This window comes from Notothenia rossii, assembly GCF_949606895.1.
Source record: "Notothenia rossii genome assembly, chromosome: 6".
Classification (NCBI taxonomy): domain Eukaryota; kingdom Metazoa; phylum Chordata; class Actinopteri; order Perciformes; family Nototheniidae; genus Notothenia; species Notothenia rossii.
In genome coordinates, this window is record NC_136909.1 from 10,623,183 (window position 1) to 10,650,739 (window position 27,557).

Below are 27,557 nucleotides of genomic sequence, written 5' to 3' on the forward strand. Positions count from 1 at the left end.
AGGGCATTATCCGGGTTTTAAGCAATGGCACACTTATATTACGTTAAACCTGCCATGTAAGTAATATCTCTACAATTGTAAGTAATACATCTAGATGTAAGGAAGCATATTGTGACAATAAAAAGGCAAAACTGTCAAAACATATTTCAACAAACTTTATTTATATACATACAGTATAATTATTTAAAGCCTTTTTAAGATAAGGTAAAGTTAGTGACTGAAATGAAAAAGGTGTGACATTGTAAAATAATAATCACCTTTCATTTCAGCTCTACAGCAATCAGTTCCTATGACCAGGCTCTTCTGTCCTAAATATTTTTATTTTGTAATCACTGTACAGAAAATAGACATCAAAATCACTGGCATCTGGATGAATAATGAGGACAGCTATGCTGTGCTGTAATCCATTTTATTGTAACTATGGCTCGACTCAAAAGAGTTGGTGGGGGGAGCGAGGAATGTGTAAATGTGGTTTCAGTGCAAGTCACACTTGAGCAGCTTCTTCCTCATCCTCATCCGTCACCTGTGGAAAAAATAACAAGTTCAATTCACACCTTAAGTAGCACAGACTTTCCCAAACCACATATTGCCTTTTTTACATTAATTAATGTGTGCTAATTGTAGATGGCAATTTGTGAGTCATGACACCCAATGTGTCTATCTATTAATACAAGAGATTTAAAATGACAGTGCTTATACAACATTAAATCAAATGTATGCAGCTTATTACAACAACAATGAGTCAGGAGAACAAACCTGCTCCACTGATTCAACTTCAGGAACGTAAAACTGCAACATGTTTTGGATTCCACTCTTCAAAGTAACCATTGAACTGGGACAACTGGTGCAGGAGCCCTGCAGCTTCAGTTTAACAATGCCGTCCTCAAACCCCCGATACACTATATCACCTCCATCCTCCTGCACTGTTGGCCTGGGGGAGAAAAACACCAGTGAGCGTGGAGAAAGGACAGGAAGCCATGGTCACAGGGAAAATATACTTATACAGTATCAGAGTGCCTCCTCACAAGCAGCTACCTTATTCGAGTGTCCAGCAGTTCTTTGATCATAGCGACTACTTCATCGTCATCCTCTGATGGTGCTGAGAAGACAAATGGAGATTCCTCAGCATTCACAAATAGTCTTCCAAACTCATTCTGTCTATTTCAGTGTTTTCCCTGCACATCTGGTTAACATATATACCTGTATCTGCACTTGGTGTGCTGTCCTCATTCACCACAGGAAGTCCAGATGTGAAGAAGTCCATGATGGCAGCAAACACATCTGGCTTGATAACTCTCCATTCCATATTTTCATCAGACTAAATGGAGACAGAGAGAAAAAACTAATGATTCTCAGCAATTACATTATAATGTGTCACTATGTAAGGGTTATATAAGATTTGACCTGGTTTTACCTTTGATATGGTGATAAAGTCAGAGCCTAGGAAGACACCCGTGACGCCCTCGATCCTAAACAGCTGCCTGAAGACAACACAGAAATTGACTGAGGTTTTGATACATTTGCAAAATATTACAGAGTTTGACACTTAAAACACTACAATAAGAAATATGTTATGCAAACCAAACCAATAATAGATATTATGCTAAAAGACAGATTAGTTTTACATAAACATACACAGCACCCATGTGTAATATATACATGTCATACGTGTAATGTAATTTACAATGTTATTACAGCATATACAGTAATTATGTTTAGAATGTTTAACAATGAAGTGATTTAAAGGTCAAGGACATGAAAAAAAGCTCAACATTAACTAAATCTACTGATTGCATTGTTTGACACATTCCTTGGCATGGGATTGGCCAGTTTAAGAAGACCCAAGGACAACCAGAGGAGAACACAGAAGTCTTATATTGTCATTTCTTGTTTTTTGAGTACAGATGCAATTGGTTGTCATGCAGTTGAACAAACCCAAGTGCCACTGATACATAGCGTAATGGCTGCATTCCTTTGACTATGAATAGTTGGAACACAGCCAACATCAATAAGCACCACTCAAGTGTCATTTGCGCATTTGCTCCTACTGTGTGTCTAAGTGTCGGCTGTGAACTTGATATATTACTAACGGTTCAGTAATTGTTTACTTAACAAGTAATATACCTGGCTAAGGGTGAGCAATGAGCATCACGAGGGCCTGCAAAATTCATAGTCCCAGATTCAAGAACTGTACGACCGGGAAGAAACTTTAGACTGTTTGGGTTTGGTGTGTCCTGCGTCCGCACAAACATGGTCCTTGCTGGAAAAAACAAAAAATATGTAAATCAGTTAATCATTATTTAGTGTTGTCCCAAGTCAGAAGACCACACGGATCTTGAAGGCATACCAACCAGGAACAATCCAATGGGGGTTTTGTGGCCATCTGTTTTGGACTGCTGTGTTATGTGAAGGCAAGTGCAATCTTGCGCACTGATATGCACTGACTGCAAGACTGGGACAAAACAAAAGAAACATGTAAAGAGTTACAACAGCTTAACTCAACCCAAAATATATGCTGCTAACAATCTGAATATTCAGTGCCCTTGCAACCCTGTTTTATTTCTTCCCTCCCACTTCTGTATGTAACAGTTTCTGGAATCAGTTCACTAAGAATCAGGGTTCACACACTTTTTCACCAATGATTTTCCATGACCTTTACCTAATTTTCCATGACCAAAAAAATTACTCTTTCTCAGCGGTACCACTAAAAATGGTTTACCCTAACCCATGGAACAGGAAAATAAGGTCTGCATATGAAACATGTTGTGCCTATCTAAAACAAATCCAATAGTAGGCTTACTAGCTTCTACAGGCTAAAGCAACTAACATCTCTCACCAGCAAAATAGTTCGTCAGTTAAATGCCATTTTACGTTTCATTACTATACAGTATGTATTATCATTATAGCATTACTATTTCGGCGATTAGATAAAATATAAATTATATTTGATGCAACTTTAGTTACATTTCCATGACTTTTCCAAAACTTTGGGAAACATATTGTTTTCCATAACTTTTCCAGGGCCTGGAATTAGCATTTTGTACTTCCATTACTTTTCCAGGTTTTTAATGACTGTAAGAACCCTGAAGAATGTTCCAGATTCAAAGATTTTCAAAGCTTTTATTGTCATATGAACAGTAGCTGCAATGTAGATATGGCAATGCAAATCTAAATTATATACATGTCAGGAAAAGAAAGAAAAAAAGCTACATGTTGCAGTTTAATCCAATTGAAAGAAATGGTGCAAAAAGGATAATACAACACGTCATTTATTTTAAGGGCAACTCGTTAAGAATAATAAGTAATAGAAGACACAACAATTACATCATGCTTGTTATCATGCTGCTCTGATAGGTGCTATCTTTCTGCGTCACCATGGAACTTAGCTAACTAGCTAGTTGCTCTCAGTTATGTACGTTAGAGGTCCTTGCTCTTGATTTATAAGTATTACAGCAAAATGACAGACATTGCACTTTCACAACTGACAAACAAGGACACTTACGGACGGGAAAGCCTTGCTGAAATTCCCAATAACCTGCCGACCTGCTTGTAAGTCGCCATGTTTGTTATGGTTATTTAAAGACGGAAGTGGTCTGTCATACATCCGGAAGTGACGCAGTATTATTGTACGTGCTAAATTTCTCCCCCGAAAATCTAACCATCTGCTATCGTCAACAAGCGTACTTTAGCAAAAACCTTAGAGATAACATACAACATGCCGAGTGGTAGAAACTTTAGACAAAGAAGGAACTCTTCAGATGTAGAAGAAGATGAGACAACCAAAGAAGTCAGGTAAAGTATTATTTTGAGACTCTATTTCATGTACAAACATACTAGCTAAATCAACCTAATGTTAGCTAACGGAGCCAACTGCTCCATCCGTTAAAATACATTTAAACAGATGAGGGAGAAGTACTCAGATCTTGTAATAAAGTAAAAATAGAAGTAGCAGATTGTAGGAATACTCTGTCAGAAGTAAAAGTCCTGCATTCATAATGTAGTCAGGTAAAAGTACAACAAGTATTAGCATCAAAATATACGCAGTACCAAAAGAATTCAATATCAAATTGGTCAATTTCAGATTAATATATTATATGTTTTGATTATATGTATTGATCATAGGTAGTGATGCATTATAAGTGTTTTTATTGAAGCTGGTAAAGGTGCAGCTAGTTGTAATTACTTTGTATACTGTGGGGTAGATTGTGAATGTAACTTAAGTTGATTATATTTCACTTCATTAATCCAAATCTGTGAAGTAACTAAAGGTACAAATTAATGTAGTGGAGTAAAAGTAAACCATTTAGCTCTGAAAAAGTAGTGAAGTACAAAGTAGCATAACATGTAAGTAAATACTCAAGCAAGTATCTGGAGTACTTGAGTAAATGTACCTAGTTACTCCCAGCTCTGCTGTTAAAATACATTTAGACACCCTAACTACGTTTTTCATTGATGGAATTGTTGTCTGTGGTGTGAATGTTATTGTCTCAACTAATATCATTTAAAATATATGTGTATTTCTTGGTCGTTTAGATCAAAAGTAGAGGAGGCTAAGGAGCTTCAGAGTTTGCGGAAACGACAGACTGGAGTCAGGTAATGTGAATGAAGCACTTGTAATGCTGTTTATAATAAAGCATAATGGAACATATGGGATTTAACTTGATCTTGATATTCCCTTTTTGTTTCAGTGTGTCCGCCCTGCTGATCGGGGACTTACTGCCACCAGAGAACGATGCTGATGTAAGTAATCTGTTTGGATCTGTTCATTTGTTTGGATTGAATCAAAATGGTTTTAACAGCCATTTGTATACATCGTTGTTAAAGTATTTATTCATTTACAGGATGACCCTTTTAAATTGAAGTCTGGAGGGGTTATAGACATGAAGAAAATCAAAGAAAGGAATATGGGCCTGTAAGTAAATCTGTGGCAGTCCAATTAATTGCGTCAGTGTAAAACATTGTGTAGGCACTTGAATGTCATTACATAATAAACCATGCCTTTCATCGCAGAGGACAATGATTTGACTTGAGCTACATTTTGTTCCAAATGCAGGACAGAGGAGGAGACGGACCTGAACCTGGGCACTTCCTTTTCTGCTGAAACAAACAGAAGAGACGAGGATGCAGACATGTATGTTTATTTTGTATTTCTTGAATTCAGAAATGTCCAGAACAGTGGTTGGGTTAGACTTTTTCGTAGGATCGTAACATTTCCGTCATAATCCATTATTACCCGTCATTTTATTTTTCATGTTTTAATGATGATATGAGACATATTTAATATTTATGTTTGGGTACTGTGCAGCAAATGTTCATTCATTCATTGTTTTTTATGATTCATACAGAACTTTTAAGGGCATGGAGAAAACACAACAATTACATCATACTTGAACAGAGACACCGACCGTGTGGTCACTTTTCATGTCAACACGAACATGAATGATGTATTTTTTCCTGCACTGACAGCACAGCAGAGGGGGGCAGAGGCCGCTAAAAACACCGACCATTGTGCCTAAACAGGCAAATATGAACAATGCCATCGTTTTAAATGAGACAATTACAATCAGAATATGAACAAAACATTTACAAGAACAACTCAATTGATCTGCTGTAGCCTGAACGCTGATTTCTGCATCGTTGTGCCCCCTCGGACAAATCCGTTACTCATCTTAGCTTTTCTACAGAAGTCGCAGAACATTTTGCCATCTTCCCTCCTCAGCCACTCAAACTTACTGGCTTGTCCTTCATCCTCCACCGCATCAATCCCTCTTTTTTCACCTCGTTTTATCCACACCATCACAATTACTGGGCTTATTAAAAAAGCTTCGGACGATCAGCTGTCGTGACATTTTGCGATTGCTAAAGCCGGTTAAACAACGAGGTAATCAACGAGGTCAAAAACAAGAGTAGACAATAGCTACTTAATATACACACACTCGCCACCAACTGGACAAGGGTGTGAATGACTACATAATAGTTACAGACTACAGTAGAGTACAGTAGATCGCCCTCAGTCGACCTGGCCACTAAGGATGTAATATAATGTGGGCCTCTGGTGGACATTTTGGCGCTGTTCCGAGTTGTGTTCTAATCTGTCAAAATGACGGACTGCTTTCAGATTTTTCCGTCATTGTTAGAAAAAATCCGTCATTGACGGAAAATATTCGGTTAACGCGACTTCTGATCCAGACTATGGATACTTATGGCGCATTTCCACTGGTTGCGTTTCCACTGGGCGTAGTTCCAGCTAGCGGGTACTTTTTCACAGTTTTCTGGCTCTCCAAAATCGAGGTTCTTTCCGGGCCAACAACCGGGCTGAGTATGCTAAACTAGTGAGAGAATCGCTGGCAACTACTACAAAATGAACCTATTTGACCGTGATTTAATTGTAATACTTCTGAGTGCTAAGAGCTAACGGCTGATGTTGGTTTTGTGTTTCGCATTAAAGAGGACGTCACGGCTCCGCCTACACTGCGTTACTATAGTTACTACCCCAGTTCCCATGGAAACGCAGCATAAAGTGAGCCTGGCCTACCGAGGCCTAACTATGCCGTGCGAGCCCTGCAGTGGAAATGCGCCATTACACAAAGTTGTTTTTCAAAGTTTGTCATTGAAATATTTTGAAACCCAAATGTTTCGATCTACCCTCACAGGATGAAATATATTGAGACAGAGCTGAAAAAGAAGAAGGGTTTGGTGGAAGCAGTGGAACAGAAAGTGAAGGTGAAGAATGCAGAGGACCACCTGTATGAGCTGCCAGACAGCATCAACGTCAATTCTGCCAAGAAGACGGAGGAGATGTTGTCCAATCAGATGCTGAGCGGGATCCCTGAAGTCGACCTCGGCATTGAGTACGTACAGGACGTTTTAAAGATAGTCCTGTAGATGCATGGACGTGACTAACGGACAGAAGAAGGAAGCCACTCTGTTACTGACGGTCTGTTTTTTCCTTTCACAGTGCGAAGATTAAAAACATTATCCAGACAGAGGATGCAAAAGCCAAACTCCTGCAAGAACAAAGGAACAAGAAAAAAGACAACGGCACCTCATTTGTTCCCACCAACATCGCTGTCAACTATGTCCAACATAACCGCTGTGAGTGCTGCAATCTGTAGACGTTAGATATCAAACAGTAAGAAAGTAATAGATATGACTTACTTGATTGATCCCATATTGGGTCATGTTTTCGTCACAGCATGTTAAAACAAGGCATTCTAATAATGTGAAAATAAACAAACATCAAATATAAAAATGTTGATAGTGAAAGATGCAAATCTGTAGACTATCGGTCAAACACTATGAAGGGCCAAATTACAGCTAACAAAATGCAAAAGTAGAATATTATTTACATTGAGCGAGCAAGGAATAGCATATTAAATTAAATATAAATGTACAGTGTGAAGAAAAGTCCAGTTATCAAAACAGAAACGATGGATCAGTGAGTTCTCTGCCAGCCAGAGGTGAGTTGTTTTTGTTGTTGTTGTTGTTAATGAGGTGAAAGGTTGGTTAAATATGTCATATGTCTTTTCACAGTCTATCGTGAGGATGTGAACGCACCACAGAGGCATCAGAGACAAAGAGAGGAGCCCAAAGCGAGGGCGCTGCGTGTGGGAGACACAGAGAAACCAGGTCCAGAGGGTAAGAGACCGCCACACCCTAACAGGATTATATCATAATAATAATACATGACATTTATGAAGCGCTTTTCCTGGTGCTCAAAGCGCTTAAAATACACACTTGTACTTGCTTCTATAAACTCTATGGATTAGACTTCCTGTGTTGCTAACTGCTCGCCTTGCCCTTCTCCACAGCTCCGTCTCCACCTAACTATCGCAAGCGTCCAAACAACGAAAAGGCCACAGATGATTACCATTATGAGAAGTTCAAGAAGATGAATCGACGATATTGAGAAGCTTGATGTCTTTTTTATAACCCAACTTGATGTCCATCTTTTTGAAGATAACATCTGCAGAGCAGTTTCTCAAACAGCTGTTTATTGGAGTGCTCCCAAGCCAGTAGTACTTTGTAAATATTTGTAAAATGTTGGGGTTATTTGTCTACTCAACATCATTGAGGGGATCAAGGAACAGCATATCAATTGTTAAATGAGGTGTATTACGTAAGCTTTGCTTGTCAGTGCATTGTTAAATGTTGACCTTTAGTTGTAGAATTGTATTTCTGGCATTCAAACGATTAATAAAACGTAAAACCAAACGCTTTAAGTTGTTCTTTAATGTGCCCAGTGCTCAAAGTAAAAAAACAAAACATAAGAACATTCAATACTCAAGCTAAGTCCAACATCATATAAAAAATGTGTACGGGTTATTAAATGATGTACATTTACACAAGAAGTTGTCTGATTTGTGTTTGCCTAACTCAGTATTGTATAAACATCAAATAAGCCAAAGTACGCAGAAACATACATTCAATTCAGAAACTAAATTAAACTGAGGGCAATGTTACTTTGATACATTTTACATAATAATTATTCCCATGTATGGTTCTGGTTTATTACCCTCTTCATTTGACTGTAATACCTGTTTAAGTCCATAACACATCACTCTGGCAGACGTTACTTCACAATGTAAACTAAATAAGCCGAAGTACAAATCGACCACGAGAGTTCAGAGTCCGTTATTCTCCTCAAGGTTTGTCTATAGAAGACGTCCCGTGTCCGTTGAGGTGGTGCTGGGGGTGGGCCTCCTGTGAGGGGGGTGCCTCCACGTCCTCCCGCTCCCCCAGGGAGGAGCTGCCGCTGCTGCCCGGGGAGGCCCAGCTGTCCCGCCGGCGGTACGCCTCGCACAGCGGCAGGTCAGTGCTGTCCCACTCACTGTAGCTTTGCAGAGCGGAAACCAGTAGGAGGCAAAGGGTCAGCGCAGCACAGAAAGAGAGGAGCAGAGCGGCAGGTCAGAATAAGCACATCCATCCACATAGAGGAGCACATCAAAGGGCACACATACGGTAGAAGCATGGAGGTTATGCAGAAGCGCTGGAAACTGGACCTAAAACAGCTGTTTATTCAAGTAGTAGTTAGAGGTACGACGGTTGATTTGAAGTTCAGCAAAAAGGTGCGATTAGTTGCCGATGGAGGGGAAAGCAGAGTGAGTGCAGTGAGGAAGGAAGGCCCACACCCAGCATGCTCCAAACAGCTCTGAGAGACACTCCTCACAGAAAACAAGACAAACTACTCCAGTGTTTTGTCTCTACTTTATTTCTTAATCATTAAAAGGTCTACAGGTACAGCACGTGTGATTGACACAGCTTGCAGTGAGGGATAAAAAAAGTAGGATCTGATTGCTTTTACAGAAAAAAGAAACTCGTCGTAGTTTCAGATTTGATCTCGAATAAATAACAGTAAACAGTCATGTCTAAACCAATCACTCATCCAAAGTCCATCCTTAAAATCTGCCTTATCGGCCATCACTATGCCATTTAGGATTTGAAAATGACATACAAGTCAAACCCTTACTACTTTATCCACTAAACCATACATCTCTCCCATGAGTCTGCATTTATGTTACAATGTCTTTATTCTATTTAAGGCTGCAGACCAGAAAACCAAAAGGCTGATCGCCTCTTATCATTTAATTTAGCAGTTGATCAACACCAAGGATTCATTTGTTAAATTATAAAAAGCATCCTTGTTTCCAAGCAGCATCAATTAACTGCATTGAAAGCTCAAAAATACACAAAGAGTGGTCGTTTTTTACACCGGTCATATTCAGTTGCATACCCCGTTGATGCTGACGTCCTCTCTATTTGACCAATTATGACACGTGTCAGAAGAGAACAAAAAGTCAAGGCACTTACTGATCAATAACAAATCCCTCAGTGAGATGATCTCCATCACAACGACCCCTAAACAGTGATCTGAGTTGATGAATGGTACTGTTTGGATATGATGATGATGATAAAGATGAGATACATTCAACCTGAAAGGTGTTTGATGTTGGCAGAATGAACCCCTCCCTGGGCTCAGCAGTGATGGTAAAGGTGAGACAGGACATGGTGTCGGACAAGAGAGGGGCGTGGGATGGGGGGGGCAAGTATGAGCCTACTTGTACCTGGAGGAGTAATATTCTTCCTCTAGCTCATACAGGTCGATGGCGATCTCGTCCCGGAGCGAGGTGAGCTTCTTGTCGCACTCCTCCTGCAGAGAGCGCAGGTGCTGGTTCTGCAGGCTGATGGCGTCGTTCACCGAGGGGAAGTCGTTCAGGATCAGGAACTGCTTCAGATCGGAAACCAGCTTCATCAGGGACTCCCCCGCTCGCACCTGGTATAAAAACACAGAAGAGAGGAAATGGGAAATTAATAATCGTATTTTTTCCCAACTGGGTAGATTAGCTAGTCACAGAAATCCTAACCGTCTCAGTCACAGAGTTGTGATACATTTCACTTCATCTTAAACCACTGAACCCCCCGTTCTCCAAAACTTGATTTGAAATTCTAGTGTACATCCACACTTTACAAAGATACCAATATCATCAGGCTGAGTATTTAAATTAGCCATCAACCGTGTTTAATGGTACCAATTCAAAACACACGGTCAACACTTTGGAAAAATCACTAAAATAAAATGTTGGAAAAAGTAAATACAGAAGTTAGACACAATATTGTTAAATAAAATACATTTGTTTACAATCAAACAGTAATTCAACATGACAACTGTTTTGTTTAACTGAGGATTGCATAATCTTTACGTCTTATACGTCTTTACTCAAAACAACTTGATGAAATGCTTTCTATTAATGTGAGGACATAAATGACTGATTCTATCATGTCCTTGCCGTCCGGACATGTTTTTGTTCCTGTTTTAACCATGTAAAGCACTTTGTTTTAAATGGATGTGTGACATTTTGTATCAAAAGGTTGCTTGGCTCAATACTCACGATGTTGGCAGCTCTGACGTGCATCTCATAATGATCCTGCTCCGCTTGGGTTGCCCTGGAAACCTGAGTCTCATCCTCTATCTGCAGGAAGACACGATATCACATACATACATTAATCACAACCCATTTCAAGCATTCACTAGGATCAATAGGATGCAGAAATGTGACAAGATATCTTATAAATTAAACCATGATTGGGAAACTTAATTTTTTTTCTTTCGTTACACCAATTATTGTCAGATCCTGTTCCTTTGAGTTTCAGGCATGATAACATAATACATAAAAGCATCCAGGTTGGAAGGTCAAACAGGAACAGGAGACATTCAGACAGATGCAGATCAGAAATAAGTTGTATGGTTCCTGCTTTCATAAAAAAACAAACACATATAGAACACTTGTTAGACAGCAGAGAAACTTGATGTGTGTACCTTTGCTGTTTTGATGATCTCTGTGAAGTTGTCCAGGATGGACTTGATGTCGTCCTTCAGTCTCTTGTTGTAGTTCTGCAGCAGAGACTCTTTGCTCTGAGGGAGAACTCTCTGAGCAGCCATCGTGCTCAGGACAAAGCAACACAGCGAGCCTTACCTGTACACATTACATTAACACACAGAAATCCATTCAGAGGACGAGATTTGTAATAAAAAAACATGAGAAAACATCACTGTGGAAAGAGCCACTCGCGTGAAGAGGCGCGCTGTTTGATATGAGACGGGAGAGAAACGTGCACATTACGCAGTTTTTATAAATATTGTATTAAGATATTTTATTGAAGGTTCTGTAAAAGTTATTACTTACTTCTTACTGCATACTTTGACAAAATGTTGTAATTGTTTTCAATGAAACCCAGCTCCTTCTTCTTCTACGTAATATGTAATAGTGGCTAACTTCCGGCGTGTCTGTGTACTTCCGCCCTCTAGTGGACATTGATTTCACACTGCAGCAACCGGTCCGTTATCTTAGTGGGTATTTTTTAAAGTCATGTTAGTATTTATATTCATTTATTTAATTTATTAAAGCAAAATTCAATGCAAAAAAACATGAAAATGAACCCTTTGAGCTGGATTTTAATTGGCAAAAGACATACATTTCAAAGCAAAAGCACATTATTATTATAAACATTTACTTGAAGTATGACAACTTGTAGTTCTCATTATACAGTGCCTGTTATATGTTATATTATTGTTGTTGATTGCATGACTATAAATATAAAGGCAATTTAATCATGTAGTGGGTCGTGATGAAGCTTTGTAAGTAAAAACTATGATGTACAAAGCATAGCGAATGTAGTGGAGTAAAAGAGTACACCGTTTCTCAAAGAAATGTAACATAAGAGATATGAAGCTATTCAAATTATCTAATTAAAATGCCTCATTCTATAAAAAAAAACACAATACCAGAGTATGTGTGCTTAGTAACATCCACAACTATGTTTCAAAGCTGCCAAATGACTCAAAAACTGTGCAGAAATTAGATTTACATTCATTTAATAGTTTTTTTATGACATACAACATAGTTTTCAAAGGCAGGCTGTGCAGCATAGCAATTATTTAGAGTGCTTTCGATGTCCAACAGTATTGTCAGCTGTTGAATCCTCCTATACTACACGGGTTGTAATACATTTTACAGCTGTGTTACAATCAAAACACATTCTTAGGGAACACTGACTCTGTGTCAGGTTCTATGTGCAACCTTCATGTATACAAGGTGGGTGAGAAAAGTGAGCAATTATAACAAAAAGATTGTACACTTCAAAAAGAAAAAGAATACAGGATTTGACATTTGCAACAGAGGAATACATGAATTACACTTTGGGCCGAAACCGGTTGGATCCCCTTTTCTAAAAAAAAAGTGCCATGGTGGAAACCCATGAAGTGTTCAATGATTTTACAGAGCACAAAGACAATAAAACATCCCTAAATGTCGACGGAAAGAAGTTCAAATGGAATGTCATCAACCAGTCACCATTCAAGACCTCACAAGATACTACTAATACAATCCCTGACTGGAAATGCAAATCATAAGTGCTGTAGATATTTGTGTGACTGCAGGAAAGCTTTTCTCTGTAAACGTGTCTCTTCAGTCGTTGATAAATCCCTGTTAGTACACATTTGGAGTTTATAGGACCTTTGATAGAGATGCATTACAGAAGTGAAGTGCACTAGCATACTGCAGACAGCAAAAGATAGATGTACATGACTGTATGCCAGGTATTTGGTAAATGATGTCAATGCAGCATTTTTTTTTTTAAGGAGGGCACCAAAGGCAAAAGTGATGAATGCTGTTTGACGTGGTCGGAGGGACGTACTGTAAGAGTGTAAGGCTTCATCTTGTAGAATGAGTAGAAAGTGAGTTTACATTGATCTAACATAGGAACTACTATTATGTATTTTCTATGCCTAACATTTAAACAAGGTTTGTACGATAACACACATGGAGAAACTCTGATATTCCACTTTCATAAGACAGGACAAAGACCACAAACATAATACACATGACACCATTTTGGAATCAAATCAAAAATAACATTTCATATCAACAAATGTTTTCCATGTCTGTCTATGCATCATTATCCAGCACCTGCCTCATACAGCGTCAGGCATAAAGCCCACAACTCATGGCTTGAGGGCATCGTTTTCATGTTGTTTACACATTTCTTGTTTGATTCAAATTCCATCTTTACATCTTGTCCTCTTATGAGCTTCTGTGAAGTTATGATCCTTTGATTCAAGCTTTTTCTGAGAGCTAGTATGATGGAGGAATGAGGCGTTATCAGATTAGTTTCACAGTGAAGCTCAAACGCACATGAAATGAAACCCAAGGTGCAGACAGACTACAAACCCCCTCTCTGTGTGGTGTTTCAACGCTGAAACAAAAAAGTAACTGAGGTAAGAAAACAATCAAATGCTTTACCACCGTGTGTAGATGTACGTACCAAAAGGAATAAGGACAACTCAAAAGAACATGTCAGGAGGAATAAAAAGTGAGTAGGAGTCATGTAATGATGTCAGAGCATTCAAGTGTAAAGAAGCACTATCACTAATCAGAGCCAGTTAAGAGTGAGACCCATGCATGCCTGCAGTCCAGCTGCAGCGCTGGTGACAGCATGCAGTACGCCTGATACAGTTTGCATAATTCAGTGATGAGTGCCCTGAGCTCTGAGTGTGCATTTAGGGCTTTTCTTGCGGGGCCTTGAAGTGAAAGGGGGCCGAGATGAAAGGGTCCACAGCGCCCACTTCTGAGGTCCATGAGTGAAGAGGTCCAGCAGGCACTGAGGCCGCGTTCGAAGCGATGCGCTGAGCTGCTACCGGCTGCTGGGGCGCGGGTCCCTCAAAGTGTCGGGAATATTTGGCCAGAGCTTGTGGGCGGAAAGGTTGTTGGGCAACTTGTCCCAGCGCTCCTGGGTCGGGGGTCACAGCGTGAGGGAACGAGGGCAGAGACCCTGCGGCCTCCTTCCTCTTCCCAAACGGAGCCTGAGCAAACACATCGAACGGCTGCGGAGCCGCAACGTAGGCGCATGGAAACGGAGCGTTGGCGAACACATCGGCCGGTTCATCTTGCGTGATGGGAAAAGCGGCTTTGGAGAAAACGTCGGCGGCAGCAGCACCTGCCCCTTTCGCTGGCTCGTGTCCATGATTCTGAACGAATGTGCTCGGAGGAGGTTGGTGGAAGGTAGGTGGTTGTTTTGGTGCAGCGCTGGGGTCCGGCGACGAGCTGAGGGCTAAACCGGGTTCTTCTTCGTCCTCCGAGTCCATCAGCAGAGGTCTGGAGCCGCTGCAGTCCAGAGCTGATGTGTCATTCTCAACGGCTTCCTCATCCTGCTGCTCCTCTTCATGGGCTTCTTCTTGTTCTTCCTCCTCCTCTTCCTCCTCCTCATCATCGCTGGAGTGCACACAGACCTGATTTGCTTCGAAATCTCGAGGTTCAGCCTCCTGTCCCTCCCCAAGCACAGAGTAGCCATTACTCTCACCTGGAACATCTGTATTAGAGAGCAGAGATGGAGAACATACATATCAGAGGTGAAGTAAAAATGTCAGAAAAGTATGAATATTCTCAGCTTTACCACCTGAGGTCCAGCTGCTCACTTATCTACCACACCTCGTTCACCTTATTCTATAGGACCGAGGTACCCACTGAAGCATCAATAACAACTACCCAACAGTGAGCAACCACCACAACAACATATTCTACTCTGAACGACTCACATAAGACAGACAGGACTAGCCAGCGACATCACATAAGCTTGTTTCCACAAATAGGTTTCAGCACCGCTTCAGGCAGTGCCTCGTGTTAGGGGAGTTAGGGTTGCTTTTAGTGAGAATTGATTGTGTTAAGGCAGAGGGTCAGTGTGTATGTGGAAACAAGGACAAAGAGCCTTCACAGAGATATTGGGGACACACAGGTTAGCACAGGGGAGCAGAGACAGATCAGTCTTACCTCAGCAGTGTCGGCAGAAGAGTTAGCTGGCAGCTCTTGGGAGGATGTTAGTGGCAGCCATTAAAAGGTAAACACCAGTTTTTGTTTTACTACTTAGGTCATTTCCTTCATCATTCTTCTATTTCCAACTGTCCACAGCCCTTTTCACAGTTGATGAAAAACTGAAAAATCACCTAAAGATCTTTTCACGGGTAAAAGCTAGCAAAATGATAAACAGTGACGGCTGGTGTTGAATAACAGCCATAGATTCCCCACAATACGGCTCATGGGCTCTATGGTCTGTCCTTGGTACAATCTAACACAGTATTATGAGCTAATGCCTCAAAAAGTCTGGACTGGAATCACAACAGCAGTCAAGAGTAGTGTGCTTTTTTCTTTTTAAAATGACTACCAACATCAAGGAAGCCTAGAACAACTAAGATTTAAGAGGACGGCAAGAAAGACGAGTAGGACAACGCCTACAAAACTCTGAAATAGTACTTTAAATATTGGAGTGAAGCTCTAAAAGCAGCAGCAGAAATTGCCAGTGTCTAGTGATGCTTTCGTTAAGAGTTGCACCAATTTTACCCACACTAATGAATGTTTAAACACTGAAATCAAAGCAAAAAAGGCCTCAGTGGATACCATCAAGTAAATTAGATTACAGCAGGGGTTTTCAAAGTGTGGGAAGGTGAGCCTCCCCTCAGAGAACGTAAGAACAGCCGCGACCCCCCTCCCAATTATTATTATTATTATTATTATTATTATTTGTGTTGCTATAATGCAGGGGTATTCAATTGCATTGCAACGGGGGGGAGCCTCGCCGCGGGGAAACGGTGGACCTCTGTCGCCTGTCAGCGCAACTTCGATGATGCCGTTTAAAAACATAACAAATTAAGGGCGGTGCCGGCCGTAAGCAAACCGAGCCGGTCGTCAACGGCCCTTGACGACCGGCCGTTCTGTGATTCTCCAGATGGCCATTCCACCCCTGGGGCGAGGTGGGGGAACTCGGTCTCCACAGAGAGCCACAAGTGTGCAAGTGACACACGTGTTCTGCCAGACGCTGTCTCCTCTCTCACTTTAGGTCATTTCACAAAAAAATCGATCCATATTGCAGCTCGCATAAAGTTTGCTGAAGTTAACTAGCTCGATTTCACTGTTCCTCGTTATTTTTTTCTCACGCCGCGCCTTACACTTTGAAAACCACTGGATTAGACGTATATGTAATCTAGTGTGGTTTCTAGAAGGAAAATAATCTGTCTGCTAATGAAAAACCATGCAAAGGAAGAATCAGTTTTCATTGTCAACAAAGACGGCTCGCTCCTACATGCTTTTCCGAGAACAATCCTAATAATATGACAAAGAGGGAACATTTACATTCACATTAACACGTTTTATTCAGAGTCTCTCTTCTTGAACCTTAATTCATAAAAATAGAAGTACACACTCCACAATGGTCCTGCTGACATATTTACACGAGCCAAATCATGTCAAACATTTTGGATCCAACCAAAGTCATTTCAACCCAACCAGCACAACAAGTACATTTTGTTTCACACGGCAACACAAGTCAAAGTCTACGACCAAGGCGAGAGCTCTACAGGAAACAGCGCTGCAGTGTCTGATAGAAACATGAAGCGTTTTTGTAGGATTGCATAGATTAGCCACAAAAATGCCAATGACTGAACTGAACAACATTTGATGGAAAGAAAAGATAAACAGTTTTATTTACCCATGCCGATTCTAACATTATTTGTATGACTAACCTCTACAATATGTACTGTGGGGAGGAGGAGAAAACTATTTATATGAAGCTTATGTGAGGGGCATATCAGAGAAATCTACTTTTTTTGTTTGCATCCAAGGCAATGTGGACCCTAAAACGTGCAATAGACCAACCTTGGCTAAATCTGAGTCTTAATATGAAGGTACTACTTGTGATTGATCTGTGTTTCATCAGATGTGATGTAACTTGCATGTTTACAGCTGTTTTTTTAAGTCACGCTAGCCTTCCTTATGATCATCTGCCACATGAAAGAGAAAAGAGGTGAAGTTATAATCCAGAGGTATCAGGAAGTCAATTCCGTCATTAGCTCTGTTTTGGCGTCTGTTAAATAAAATCTCTAATAGTTATATACAGTATCTTACAAGTACTAGAATTGTGAGTACTGCATTTTCAAATACTACTCCGTCAGGCAAGTCATGAGCACGTTTGAATCAATGATGTTATCTAAAAGAAAAGCACTAGCTGAATGCTTGACATGAGAAAAGACAGAGGGGCTTTGGACAAAGAGGGTCTGTGCACTCTTAAATACAGCTTTATACACAAGTCTTTTTTTTATCTATATATCCTTATATATATATTTTAAATAATGGTACTCAGTTCATACATTCATTCTAGAGCGCCATCAATAAAAGTCACATTTAGTCGTACCATGATAGATGAAATGCCGGTAATTATTACACACACACAACAAAAATGCAACTTTGACCAGTGCTGACAATACATTTGAAAAGTGATTTTATGTACAGGAATGAACCTCATTTTCTTTTTTCCTTCTGGCTGAAATGAACTCCCCCAAATGAACTCAACGTAGGTGCGTAAGTGAGATAGAGAGGATGACAATGGGAAAGGGAGATTTTCATCTAAAGCTCATAATATCTACACAAAAATGTAATCTTCCTCCCTCTCTCTCTGAAACAGTGGTATGCTGCTAAAAATCTGCTCGTCCTCACTGACCTGAGGGCAGTTTGACACATGGCATTAAATAACATAATAATAAAGTGTTTCCTTTAGCTTTGGCATGGCTAATAAATAATTGGATTCCCTTGTTGTTTCCGATGTGCTTATCTTGACAATCGGTCGAACGAAGATATGATGGTGATTTACGACTTTCCCACCATAAAATATGTCATTATAAAATCAGGAATGGTAGCAAATTATGAAGTGTTCTGCACAACAATAAAGCGTGCTGCCATGGCAACAGATCCCAGTACATCAGCCATGTAAACAATGATTTCACAGGTTGCAGACGGACCTATTTACAGGTGTAATTTTAGGAGAACGAATACTCTGTTAGCAGCCAGGAAGAGGAGGCTATGTACAGTAATGCTGAAGCTGCAGCGCTCCATATATCTGCACTTAGTTAGCTTTGAGAAGTAGCTGTCCATAACAGGATAACTGACCTATATTGGAATAGAAGCCCATCACTGGAAAGACTTGACTTCCTAAGAGGTTAAGGTAAGACTGTTTTTGTCTCCATTGGTTTGAGAACTGTTAAGTGGTTCACTCTGGTTGCAACATTGATTGACTAGTAGTTGAGTTTTTACAGGAAGGTGCTTCACATTCTCCTGTTGGTCTGCAGCCTTTTGCCTCCTCACTCTTTACTCAGACCCCCGACACAGATGCCTGCAGGTGGCTTATTTAAATAAAGCTTCGACCCTGGACAAAGTGAATACGATGAGTGTTGATCCCCACGGCAGTGCACTTAATGAGGGGATATTAATGCGAGTATGAGGAAAGCATGAGAAGACCATGGTGCCGTGGGGCAGAAGCAAACGATATGCTCAGGCATTAAACCAGCGTGGGAATGTGAGCGGCCAGCAGAGTTACACGAAGCCAGCTGATCAGGTGAGGCCAAGGAGGTTTCACTGAACCAACGTTTTAAGGTGCTGCACCCCATCTCTATCCCCCACCCTCCCCCTGTTCCTTCTGTTAGGATTGCACACTGCCCCTTCGACCTCTCCCACCCCCTCTAGAGGTCGATGAGCTGATCCACCAGCAGAAGGGATCGGGCCAAGTTGGGGATGCTGGACTCTGAACTGCCACTGTTGCTGCGTGAGTGGCCACCTGGAACGTGCCAGAAAGAGAGAGAGAGAGAGAGAGAGAGAGAGAGAGAGAGAGAGAGAGAGAGAGAGAGAGAGACAGAGACAGAGAGAGAGACAGAGAGAGAGACAGAGATGGAAATGGAAGGAGAGCCAAAAGGGAGATTGTGAATAAAAACGAGCAAAAGAATAAGTCATATTAACAGAGGTGGTATGGAGAAAATTAAGAGTCGATGGAGATGAAGGGCAAATGATGGCAGAGCAGAGAGATGCATGAACGGGGGGGGGGGGGGGGGGGGGGAGCAGAAAGAGAAAGAGAAACAGGCAGAGAGTGAGCCGGGGTCATCTTTACACAGCTGCATCATTACAGGGGGAGAGTAAGGGAATGCCATTGTAACATGAGGAGACTTTTAAGATAAGCTAGAAAAAAGAGCCACCTGCAAGGCGGAGAATCACTGGCAGGATAACATTAGAAACTAAAGAGCTGGCTAATGAGAGAGCTCCATGGGGTAAAAAGCCTGAATGTGACAAGCACACCCATACAAGCCTTCACTTCAGCAGTGACAGGAAGGAGCTATTCAAACTGAACTAGGGGGGGGGTTTCATCTCTACGGCTCGTAGCCTGGGCTTCAGCAGGTGTGAGTGCTCATCTCGGGACTTTCTGTTAACCTTACCTTGGTTTGAGTTTTTGGAGATGAGCACAGGAATAGGGTCAAACTCGTCGTCATTGCCCTTCTCCCCACACGACATGAGGAAAGTAGAGTCTGCGGTGAAGGAAGAGGAAGTGGAGGAATGGTGGAGGGGGGGAAAAGAAGTTAACTCAGCCAAAAGAAAGAGCAAAAGGAAAAGGAGGAGGCAAGTACATTCAAAATAGATGAAGCCAGGGCACGCTCAGTATTTCAAAGCCATGCATCTTAGGTGGCTTTTGGGCTCTTTTACACGAGTCAAGGGTCTGTGAAGCTGTCATTTCAAATGGGCCTACTTCTGTTTTTCCAAATCACATTTCAACAAACCCTCCATTTTTGGAAGGATCTGGAGTCTGTGATTGTTTCATGGTACAATACGCCCGTTAGACTTGTTGAGGGGTGCTGCAAATAGCCGCTCTTACCAGAAGCTGTCTGACCAGCCGGCAGCTCCTCCAGACAGGATCCAGGAGGAGCTGAGGAGGAGGAGGAGGAGAAGGAAGGTGGGAGAGCAGAAACACACTGGTTTCCATGGAGAGTAGCACGAGAGAACAGATCACAGCCCAGCAGAGAGTCCTCCCCAGTGAGAGAGTCTGAGACAGGATGAAGCAAAGCCAGACGGACAGTCAAAACAAGATTGTTAGCTTAAGTAGGAAAATGCTTTGTGTTAGTCAGCCAGTAGCACGTTTTATCTATGAAAGCATATCATCACCACTATCAAAGGAAAGGCTTGGTGGGAATCCCATAATAAAAGATGCTGCCAGGTGCAGGAAGTACAGCTGTGGGTCCAGACTTTACAGTTTGCCACAGCTAATATTAACCATTACAGCAGAATGTGGACTGTGGATGGATTTTGGGCAAGATTAGCATTGATAATAAATCATGTGTTGCATGTTCTCATTCATTAGATCGTGTCACACCCGAGAGAACCGAGATGAAGCAACGGTTCCATCCGCTAAAGTGCCGTGTTGACATTTTAAACACGCCGTAAATTGTTTGTTGTTGCAGTGTTTCTGTCAAAGCAGCGTGATCTGGCACAATGATGGGGATTGTCAATGATAAAGTGACTGCAGCTGTACAAAGTTAACGAGGTTATAAAAAACCTTGGGGATGATATCAACAAGTGACAAGGACATAATGACCAAGGCTGGGAACTATTAAGTACTTTACGAGATTGATGCTAAGATGTTTTGCTATTGGGTCCAGGACGCTAACCTGTTATGCTGGCGGGGATGAGCTCAGGCTGGCCCGAGTGTCGCTGGGGGGCTTCCAACCCGGGAATCAGTGAATCCACACACATCTCTGAGTTCACTACAGGGAGACAGAGAGCGGAAAAGACAGCGGTACAGTTAGGAAAATATCACTCGTCAGCGGCTTGAGCTTCAATATCAGGATACATGTATTTATTATCCTTGCAAGAATGGAGGTAGTCATCACACACAGAGCTGCGTGGGACAAATGGTTCCCCGAATAGTGTCCTTGACATGCTTTATATACAAGAGAGTTACAGTCACTAGATGCAGAATACCGGTTCAAAGCAGTATTCAATGTAGGGCTGCTCAATGAATCGTATTTTAATCGCGATTACGATTATGGTTTGCAACGATTAGGAAAACAACGTAATCGAAATAAAACCATTATTATTATTACTTCTTTTTTTATTTTTTTTTATTCTTTTTGGTTTTTCAGTTGAGTTATACTTAAAGTTCAGAGTAATCAGGGTAACAACATTCAAAACCCAACTCAAAGCCCACCTGTTCAAACTGGCATTTTCTTTATAATCTGTACCCTGTGTCCTTTTGTAGTCAATTTCCTGTTGTTTGTCTTGTCTTGTCTTACCCCGGCTGATACTTCATTAAATCCACTGTTTTAATTTGTAAGGTAAAATTGTAAAAAAAAATGTAAATGTTAATTTGTAACCCTGTAAGGTGTCCTGGGGTGTTATGAAAGGCGCCCCCCAAAATAAATGTATTATTATTATTATTATTATTATTATTATTATTATTATTATTATTAATAATCAACTGTTAAAAACATACTGTTCACATTTTTTTTCTCCAATAAATGAATGTTTTCAAAGTAAATGGATAATCGCTTTTAATAATCGTGATATCAATTATTGACCCAAATAATCGAGATTATGATTTTTGCCATAATCGAGCAGCCCTAATTCAATGTTTAGTTCAGATTAGCTAAGGCCGGCGTAAGCAATAAACATGACAGTCATATGTCTGTCTCCATAGAGACCGAATCATCATGTTAATCACATAGCTATCATATGCCTAAAACAGTCCTAATGTTCTTCTAGGTCAATCATACATCCGGTCACGTACACAGCTACGTAGGGCCTTTGTTATCATGTGCTACTCTGAAACTGGAAGAGTACATTCAGTATTTTCCAAACAGGTACAAAGAAATGAGTAATGATAAAAGGTAAGATCGCCTCTGTAGGAAGACAAGAAGGACACATGCAGAGCATACTGGGAATGTAATGGCAAGGCCTGGGACAAAAACAGCAATAGTACCATGGCTGGAGCTCTCTGAATAACTATTGAAGGGGTTGGCTGGAGTTAGGAGGTCGGCGAGCAGCAGAGAAGATTCAGGGGACTTCAGACCCTCAATAAGCTTCTCTGTGAGCAGCCGGGAGCAAAGGCAGAGAGACGTGATGGACAGGACAGAAGGCAAGAGAGAGAAAGGCGATGAGAAAAGATTTCATAAAAATAAGAATGCAGTGAAAAAAACTAAAGATGAGACTCTGGGAGAATATTAAAAATGACAAAATGAATAAAGATAAATAAAGTTGTCCAATGTGTGAAGTGTTGTAGACTTCCACAAGCCTACATGGCATACATTGTTAGCGAATGAATATGGTTAGGAGGCACAAAGAAACAAAATATTATTATGGATGATGACTGCAAAGACCAACATATGATCTAAATGTCATTTGGAGAGTTACATGACTAAACCCATAATGCAACAGTACAATTATTGTGTTATTTGTTAGTTGTTAAGATCTGCTGTCCACAGCCGTACACTCCAAGACCTGTAAGTTCTGTGAGATTCAACTCAAATGGAAAACGAGCTTTTCCTAATAGAGGTATGGTGCAAAGAAAGTGTTCCCGCTCCTGCAGTCAAAACTTCAAAACATGTCATTATACAAAACAAGCCACAGCATTCAGTGAGTTTCTTCACATCGGTCTTAGATTGCCACAACGCCACGTCACTGTCCACGCATGCAAACCCTCTCAACTCATTTTTTGGACTGTTGCTGTAAAATGACGCACTCCACTCATATTAATATATATGTGAATTAATCACCCGGAAATACAGTCCATGCATGACATGACAAAAGACTGGCTTTTCACCGCAGGCCATACTTACAGGAAGCTGCTATGGGACAAATGTGGTGGAGGGAGGGAGGGGGGGGGTGGGCAAGGAATGTGTTGGCTCAGATAATGGCACAGCAGATGTGACCCTTTGCCCCCTGCACTATTGGAAAGAGGCCAACACTTATTAAAATCTTTTAGAAATCCGTAATGCCAAAAAGCTAATTCCAATTAAAGTCAATATGAAACATATTTATATTAAAATGTCTGTAAAATATGCTTTATTATTTAATACCGAAGAGTAGTTATTAGGGATGTAACGATATATCGAATATCGCGATAAATAAGTGTCTCTATATCGTCGTGAGACTGAGAAAATCTATTGCGGTTTTTTTTTTTAAACCTTTATTTAACCAGGTGGTCCTGGTGATCTCTTTTTCAAGGGAGACCTGTCCAACATGGCAGCAAGTAGGTTACAACATGAACATAAAACAACAGATAACACAAAAGGACATGGTATTTACAGGGCTACATGTACATACCTAGAGACAAGTACCAACAGTATATTTATATCTCGCCCTGTCAATAAGCCTCAACTTCTTGGCAAAAACTGTATTGTTTTTGAAGTGGTGGAGAGACAATGCAGTTTGACCCACTGCTGTCTCCCATGGCCAAAGCATATCTCTCTGTCCCAGCAACATCAGTACCAAGCAAGAGAGTTTTTTTCACTTTAAAATACTACAATCCTACTAAAATGCTGTACAAATTAGATTGATTATTTAAAAAAAAGAACATTATTTCAAGTAAAAACAAAAAAAAGTCAATACATTTTTTCTTTATTCTTCAATATCGCGATAAATATCGTACCGTGGACTTGTTATCGCGATATTATCGAACCGTGAGTTTTAAGTATCGTTACATCCCTAGTAGTTATGGAAACCGCCGCTCATTAATCCCACTCTGCTCCATTAGCAAGAGTCAGACTGTGTTTGTGTGCATCCAGCTTAGTCTGGGTGGAGAAGATTAACCGCACCCTCATTATGTAATAGCCTCGACATTTTCATCCTCTCAGTTGTGGCTTTAAACAGTAAATACAAAAAGGAGGTTGCACAGTGAAGAAGAATGCACTTCCAAAAGGACTAAAGGGCTAAACAGAGGACAACGTAAAAAGCTTAGATCATCACTTTAACAAGGCAGCATGCTTAACTTTCTCTCAGTCTTTGTCGCACTGTTAAGCAGCTTCCACCAGCAGTAAAGCAATCCAATTAACAAAGGTGAATTTGTCCTTTGCGTTACCAAGCAACAGCCAAAGCACAGATTTGCAATTGAGATGCGTTTGAGCTGCAGCCTCGGCTTTGGCCTGTATTCATGGTGCTGACAAGGAGCCACTGTGAGGCTGGATGCTATGTCAACAAGATAGGACTGGGTACAAATCCAAACCACACAACTAGCACTCATAAACTAACCTCCGGGAAGTGTGATATCCAGGAAACTACTTCAGTAAATAAGAAAAATTAATCATGAGCTCTAAGAATATATTTATTTAAGGTCTGAGAATATCAAAAAGCCACGACTTGTTTGTGTGATGTAGGAGATTTACCTGCGGTGTCAGAGAGGGAGAGGGGATTAAAAGAGTCCGGGACTGTCAACACCGCTGAACCTGCACTCATGATGTCTGACGGTCGTTCAGCTTTACATTGCACAGTGAGTAAAGATGAAGAACAAATGAGGGAACGTGAAAGCATGAACAACAGAAAAGAGAAAGCAGGTGGGGACTAGGGGGTAAGAAGCCATATGCTAATGTTTTTACTTTCATGACAAATGTAGACATCCGCAAGGACAGCAACACAAAGAAGTCACAATAAAGAAAGAAGGGCTCTTCCACTCTTAATGTCCGCTTGATGACCGAGTGAGACGGCATCCAGGAAAGAATTAGGCAAAGACTTACCAGGAAAAGCATTGATCCCGGATATGAGACTTTCATTGGAGCCCGTGACCTTCTCTCCTGGCGCAGCAGCTGTGAACAAGCAGACAACAAACAAGTGATTATCTTTAGACCACACCAATATGTACCGGTGTGAAGTCGCACTGAACGAGTTGCACTTACTCTCGGCTAGCTTTGCAAAGTCTTTGTTGAGCAGCTCCTCTGCTGTGAGCTTGGAGAAGTTATCGTCCCCAAAGGGGTTCCAGCTGGGCTGATTGTTGGCTGCAGTTGGGGTGGGTTTGGCGTCAGAATCACCTGGATGATAGACGCTCTGCTGGGACGAGCAGGGGGAGCCGGAGGGAGTCGTGCTGGCTGATCTGCAGTGCACAGAGGAGTAAACGTAAACATGTTGCACAGGGAAATGTGATGTGGACACTGGCTTACTGATGTATGCAAATACTAGAGAGTAGGGCTGCTCGATTATGGCAAAAATCATAATCTCGATTATTTGGGTCAATAATTGTAATTGCGATTATTAGATGCGATTATTCATTGACTTTGAAAACATCCATTTATTGGAGAAAAAAAATGTGAACAGTATGATTTTAACAGTTGATTACCCTGAACTTTAAGTATAATTCAACTGAAAAACCCCAACAAAAAAAAAAATTATTATAAAAAAAAAAAAAAAAGTAATAATAAAAAAAAAAAATCGTTTTATTTCGATTACGTTGTTTTCGTAATCGCTGCAAGCCATAATCCTAATCGCGATTAAAATACGATGTATCGAGCAGCCCTACTAGAGAGTGAGCAGAGCTATTTAAAGACTCAATTGAGTGATTCTTCCTAAGCTGGAGGCCGTAGGAAGTAAAAGGGTTGTTTATCCTTCGTCATGTCAAATGAATGGACCGTCTATTCCCCCTTTCAGCTCACTCAGTCAGTGCAATGAAAGGACAGTTCATCCTCAGATCACTGAAGGGACTTCTTTCTGCTCACTTGGACTTGTTGAGACTGGCCTCAGCTGCGGCCGCCTGCAGGAGCTGGGTGGACTTGCTGACTGGGACCCCGAACACGGCGCTGTGAGTGACATCGCTCAATATGCGTCGGTGGCCGCTCTTAGGGGCCATCTTTGGCGACGAGGGGGGTGTCAGGGAGCCCACTTTGTGAATCAACCGGCCGGCCGTCTATAAAGTAAACAAGAAACAGATGGGGGAATATGAGATGAAATATCCTTGATGCCAACGGAGAGAATTTCTGTTTAGCGCACAAGAACAGAACAAACAGATCAGAGCCTGAAACATACACAACCAGGCAAGCAAGGTCCACTGGGAAATCAAATCTGCAAAAGAAGATTGATTATAGATTCCAAGAAAACCACCACCACAACAAAAAGAGGGGAAACTGTTTCCATACATAGACTGTATAAAAACATCTCATCAAAGAGTACAGGCAACACACATTGAGAAGGACGACAAAGTAATACAAAATAACCACATTTAGATAGTTGAGCGAAGCAAGACGAGCACATACTGATTTGGTTATCACGTGATTTGAAACTGAAGCAATTAAGTATTTCCAACATAGCAATAATGAAAGCCTTTCGAGCCACACCACAAAAACATTCAATATTTTCCATATGAGAGTATTCTGGCCTTCCCTGTGCCCAAGAAGAGGGAAAGTAAGTAGAGATGTCCCAATCCGATCACGTGATCGGGGATCGGAGCCGATCACGCGATTTTCAAAAGATCGGAATCGGTAGAAAAAAATCGTGGATCGGGATATCTTTTTTTTTTTTTGGAAAATACTTTTAAAAAAATGTTTATTCAATGTTACAAAACAAAAATGACCATGTTCAAGTGTTAAAGTCATCCTGAGGCCTTAGTTTTGGTTTCAAATGATAAAACATCATGTATGTGTTGCTTCTCTGGGGCTTGTTTTCATAGACCTGGTTGCTTATTTCTCTCAAATCTGGCAACGGAGTGGGCAGGGTGCAGTGTCTAATTGTAGCAGTAAGCTAACGAGTACTGAAAGCTTTATTTTGTTTTGATCCAATGCTGCACAACTGATCTGATCCAATGCTGCTGTGAAAAAAAGAAGCTATATCCATGTTGGATAGAATATCCAATTTAAATAAAAAAATAACCTTAAGGGACAACTTGAATGCTTTTTTTCTTTTTTTTCTCTTAACGCATTGCATAAAGATCGGATCGGGAAAAATCGGTATCGGCAAATTGTCAAAATCAAATGATCGGAATCGGATCGGGAGCAAAAAAAGGTGATCGGGACATCCCTAAAAGTAAGAGTAAGGATGTGAAAGACACGAGCTGGTAATCATCTCCGCGGCACAAAAGAGCAGCAGACGGCATCAGGAGAAGGATTTTACCCCAACCTCTGGGTCCGCTGAGGGACCAGCCGCTGCAGACTCTGGGATCGGGGTCAGATGAGAAGCTGTGGGTTCATGGACAGGAGCTACATGTTGCTGCTGCTGGTGTTGCAG

At 41.0% G+C, this 27,557-nt stretch overlaps 4 protein-coding genes across 16 annotated transcripts in view; 1 reads left to right on the forward strand and 3 right to left on the reverse strand.

The window, feature by feature from the left end:
- Nucleotides 1–140: 140 nt before the first annotated feature.
- nfu1 (NFU1 iron-sulfur cluster scaffold homolog) lies at nt 141–3,636 on the reverse strand. Its single transcript, XM_079686379.1, has 8 exons — nt 3,503–3,636; nt 2,352–2,452; nt 2,125–2,260; nt 1,415–1,481; nt 1,201–1,318; nt 1,036–1,099; nt 757–931; nt 141–523 (listed from the first exon to the last, which is right to left on the reverse strand). Exons 1-8 carry the CDS (start codon nt 3,559–3,561, stop codon nt 485–487), a joined length of 759 nt encoding a protein of 252 aa, XP_079542505.1. The 5' UTR covers nt 3,562–3,636; the 3' UTR covers nt 141–484.
- cUnh9orf78 (chromosome Un C9orf78 homolog) lies at nt 3,630–8,214 on the forward strand. Its single transcript, XM_079686378.1, has 9 exons — nt 3,630–3,792; nt 4,534–4,593; nt 4,689–4,740; nt 4,842–4,912; nt 5,054–5,131; nt 6,654–6,851; nt 6,959–7,095; nt 7,534–7,638; nt 7,812–8,214. Exons 1-9 carry the CDS (start codon nt 3,716–3,718, stop codon nt 7,907–7,909), a joined length of 876 nt encoding a protein of 291 aa, XP_079542504.1. The 5' UTR covers nt 3,630–3,715; the 3' UTR covers nt 7,910–8,214.
- med22 (mediator complex subunit 22) lies at nt 8,215–11,837 on the reverse strand. Of its 3 annotated transcripts, none has more exons than XM_079686381.1 (5): nt 11,685–11,837; nt 11,318–11,474; nt 10,890–10,970; nt 10,065–10,273; nt 8,215–8,830 (listed from the first exon to the last, which is right to left on the reverse strand). In XM_079686381.1, the coding sequence occupies exons 2-5, from the start codon at nt 11,438–11,440 to the stop codon at nt 8,644–8,646; spliced, it is 600 nt and encodes a 199-aa protein (XP_079542507.1). In that variant the 5' UTR covers nt 11,441–11,474; nt 11,685–11,837; the 3' UTR covers nt 8,215–8,643. The 3 variants fall into 3 exon arrangements, with proteins under 3 accessions (XP_079542507.1, XP_079542506.1, XP_079542508.1); XM_079686380.1 differs by having other exon boundaries at nt 8,215–8,836; XM_079686382.1 differs by lacking the exon at nt 8,215–8,830 and having other exon boundaries at nt 9,193–10,273.
- Nucleotides 11,838–12,356: 519 nt separating this feature from the next.
- The window catches only part of aak1a (AP2 associated kinase 1a), a 29,866-nt gene continuing 14,665 nt past the window's right edge, over nt 12,357–27,557 (reverse strand). The window contains exons 12-21 of one of the 11 annotated variants that reach the window (XM_079686368.1): nt 26,057–26,244; nt 25,244–25,437; nt 25,085–25,153; nt 24,737–24,826; nt 22,336–22,440; nt 21,026–21,121; nt 20,236–20,403; nt 19,802–19,891; nt 19,053–19,152; nt 14,747–14,865 (exon numbers count right to left, since the gene is read on the reverse strand). In XM_079686368.1, coding sequence (XP_079542494.1) covers nt 19,058–19,152; nt 19,802–19,891; nt 20,236–20,403; nt 21,026–21,121; nt 22,336–22,440; nt 24,737–24,826; nt 25,085–25,153; nt 25,244–25,437; nt 26,057–26,244 — 1,095 coding nt within the window. In that variant the 3' untranslated portion in view covers nt 14,747–14,865; nt 19,053–19,057. Of the gene's footprint in view, nt 14,866–19,052; nt 19,153–19,801; nt 19,892–20,235; nt 20,404–21,025; nt 21,122–22,335; nt 22,441–24,736; nt 24,827–25,084; nt 25,154–25,243; nt 25,438–26,056; nt 26,245–27,557 lie in introns of all 11 variants that reach the window. The other 10 variants (XM_079686367.1, XM_079686369.1, XM_079686373.1 and 7 more) reach the window with 10 other exon arrangements.

Bases quoted from the DNA above. Each gene is read 5' to 3' on its own strand.
- nfu1 (XM_079686379.1), bottom strand. From the start codon at position 3,561: ATGGCGACTTACAAGCAGGTCGGCAGGTTATTGGGAATTTCAGCAAGG. The intron at 2,453-3,502 runs GTAAGTGTCCTT...GTTTTGTCCCAG, and splicing joins TCAGCAAGGCTTTCCCGTCC to TCTTGCAGTCAGTGCATATC. The intron at 524-756 runs GTTTGTTCTCCT...TTTTTTCCACAG, and splicing joins AAGTTGAATCAGTGGAGCAG to GTGACGGATGAGGATGAGGA.
- cUnh9orf78 (XM_079686378.1), top strand. From the start codon at position 3,716: ATGCCGAGTGGTAGAAACTTTAGACAAAGAAGGAACTCTTCAGATGTA. The intron at 5,132-6,653 runs GTATGTTTATTT...CTACCCTCACAG, and splicing joins AGAGACGAGGATGCAGACAT to GATGAAATATATTGAGACAG. The intron at 7,639-7,811 runs GTAAGAGACCGC...CCTTCTCCACAG, and splicing joins AGAGAAACCAGGTCCAGAGG to CTCCGTCTCCACCTAACTAT.
- med22 (XM_079686380.1), bottom strand. From the start codon at position 11,440: ATGGCTGCTCAGAGAGTTCTCCCTCAGAGCAAAGAGTCTCTGCTGCAG. The intron at 10,971-11,317 runs GTACACACATCA...GTCTTCCTGCAG, and splicing joins AGATCATCAAAACAGCAAAG to ATAGAGGATGAGACTCAGGT. The intron at 10,274-10,889 runs GTGAGTATTGAG...TTTTTATACCAG, and splicing joins ACGTCAGAGCTGCCAACATC to GTGCGAGCGGGGGAGTCCCT.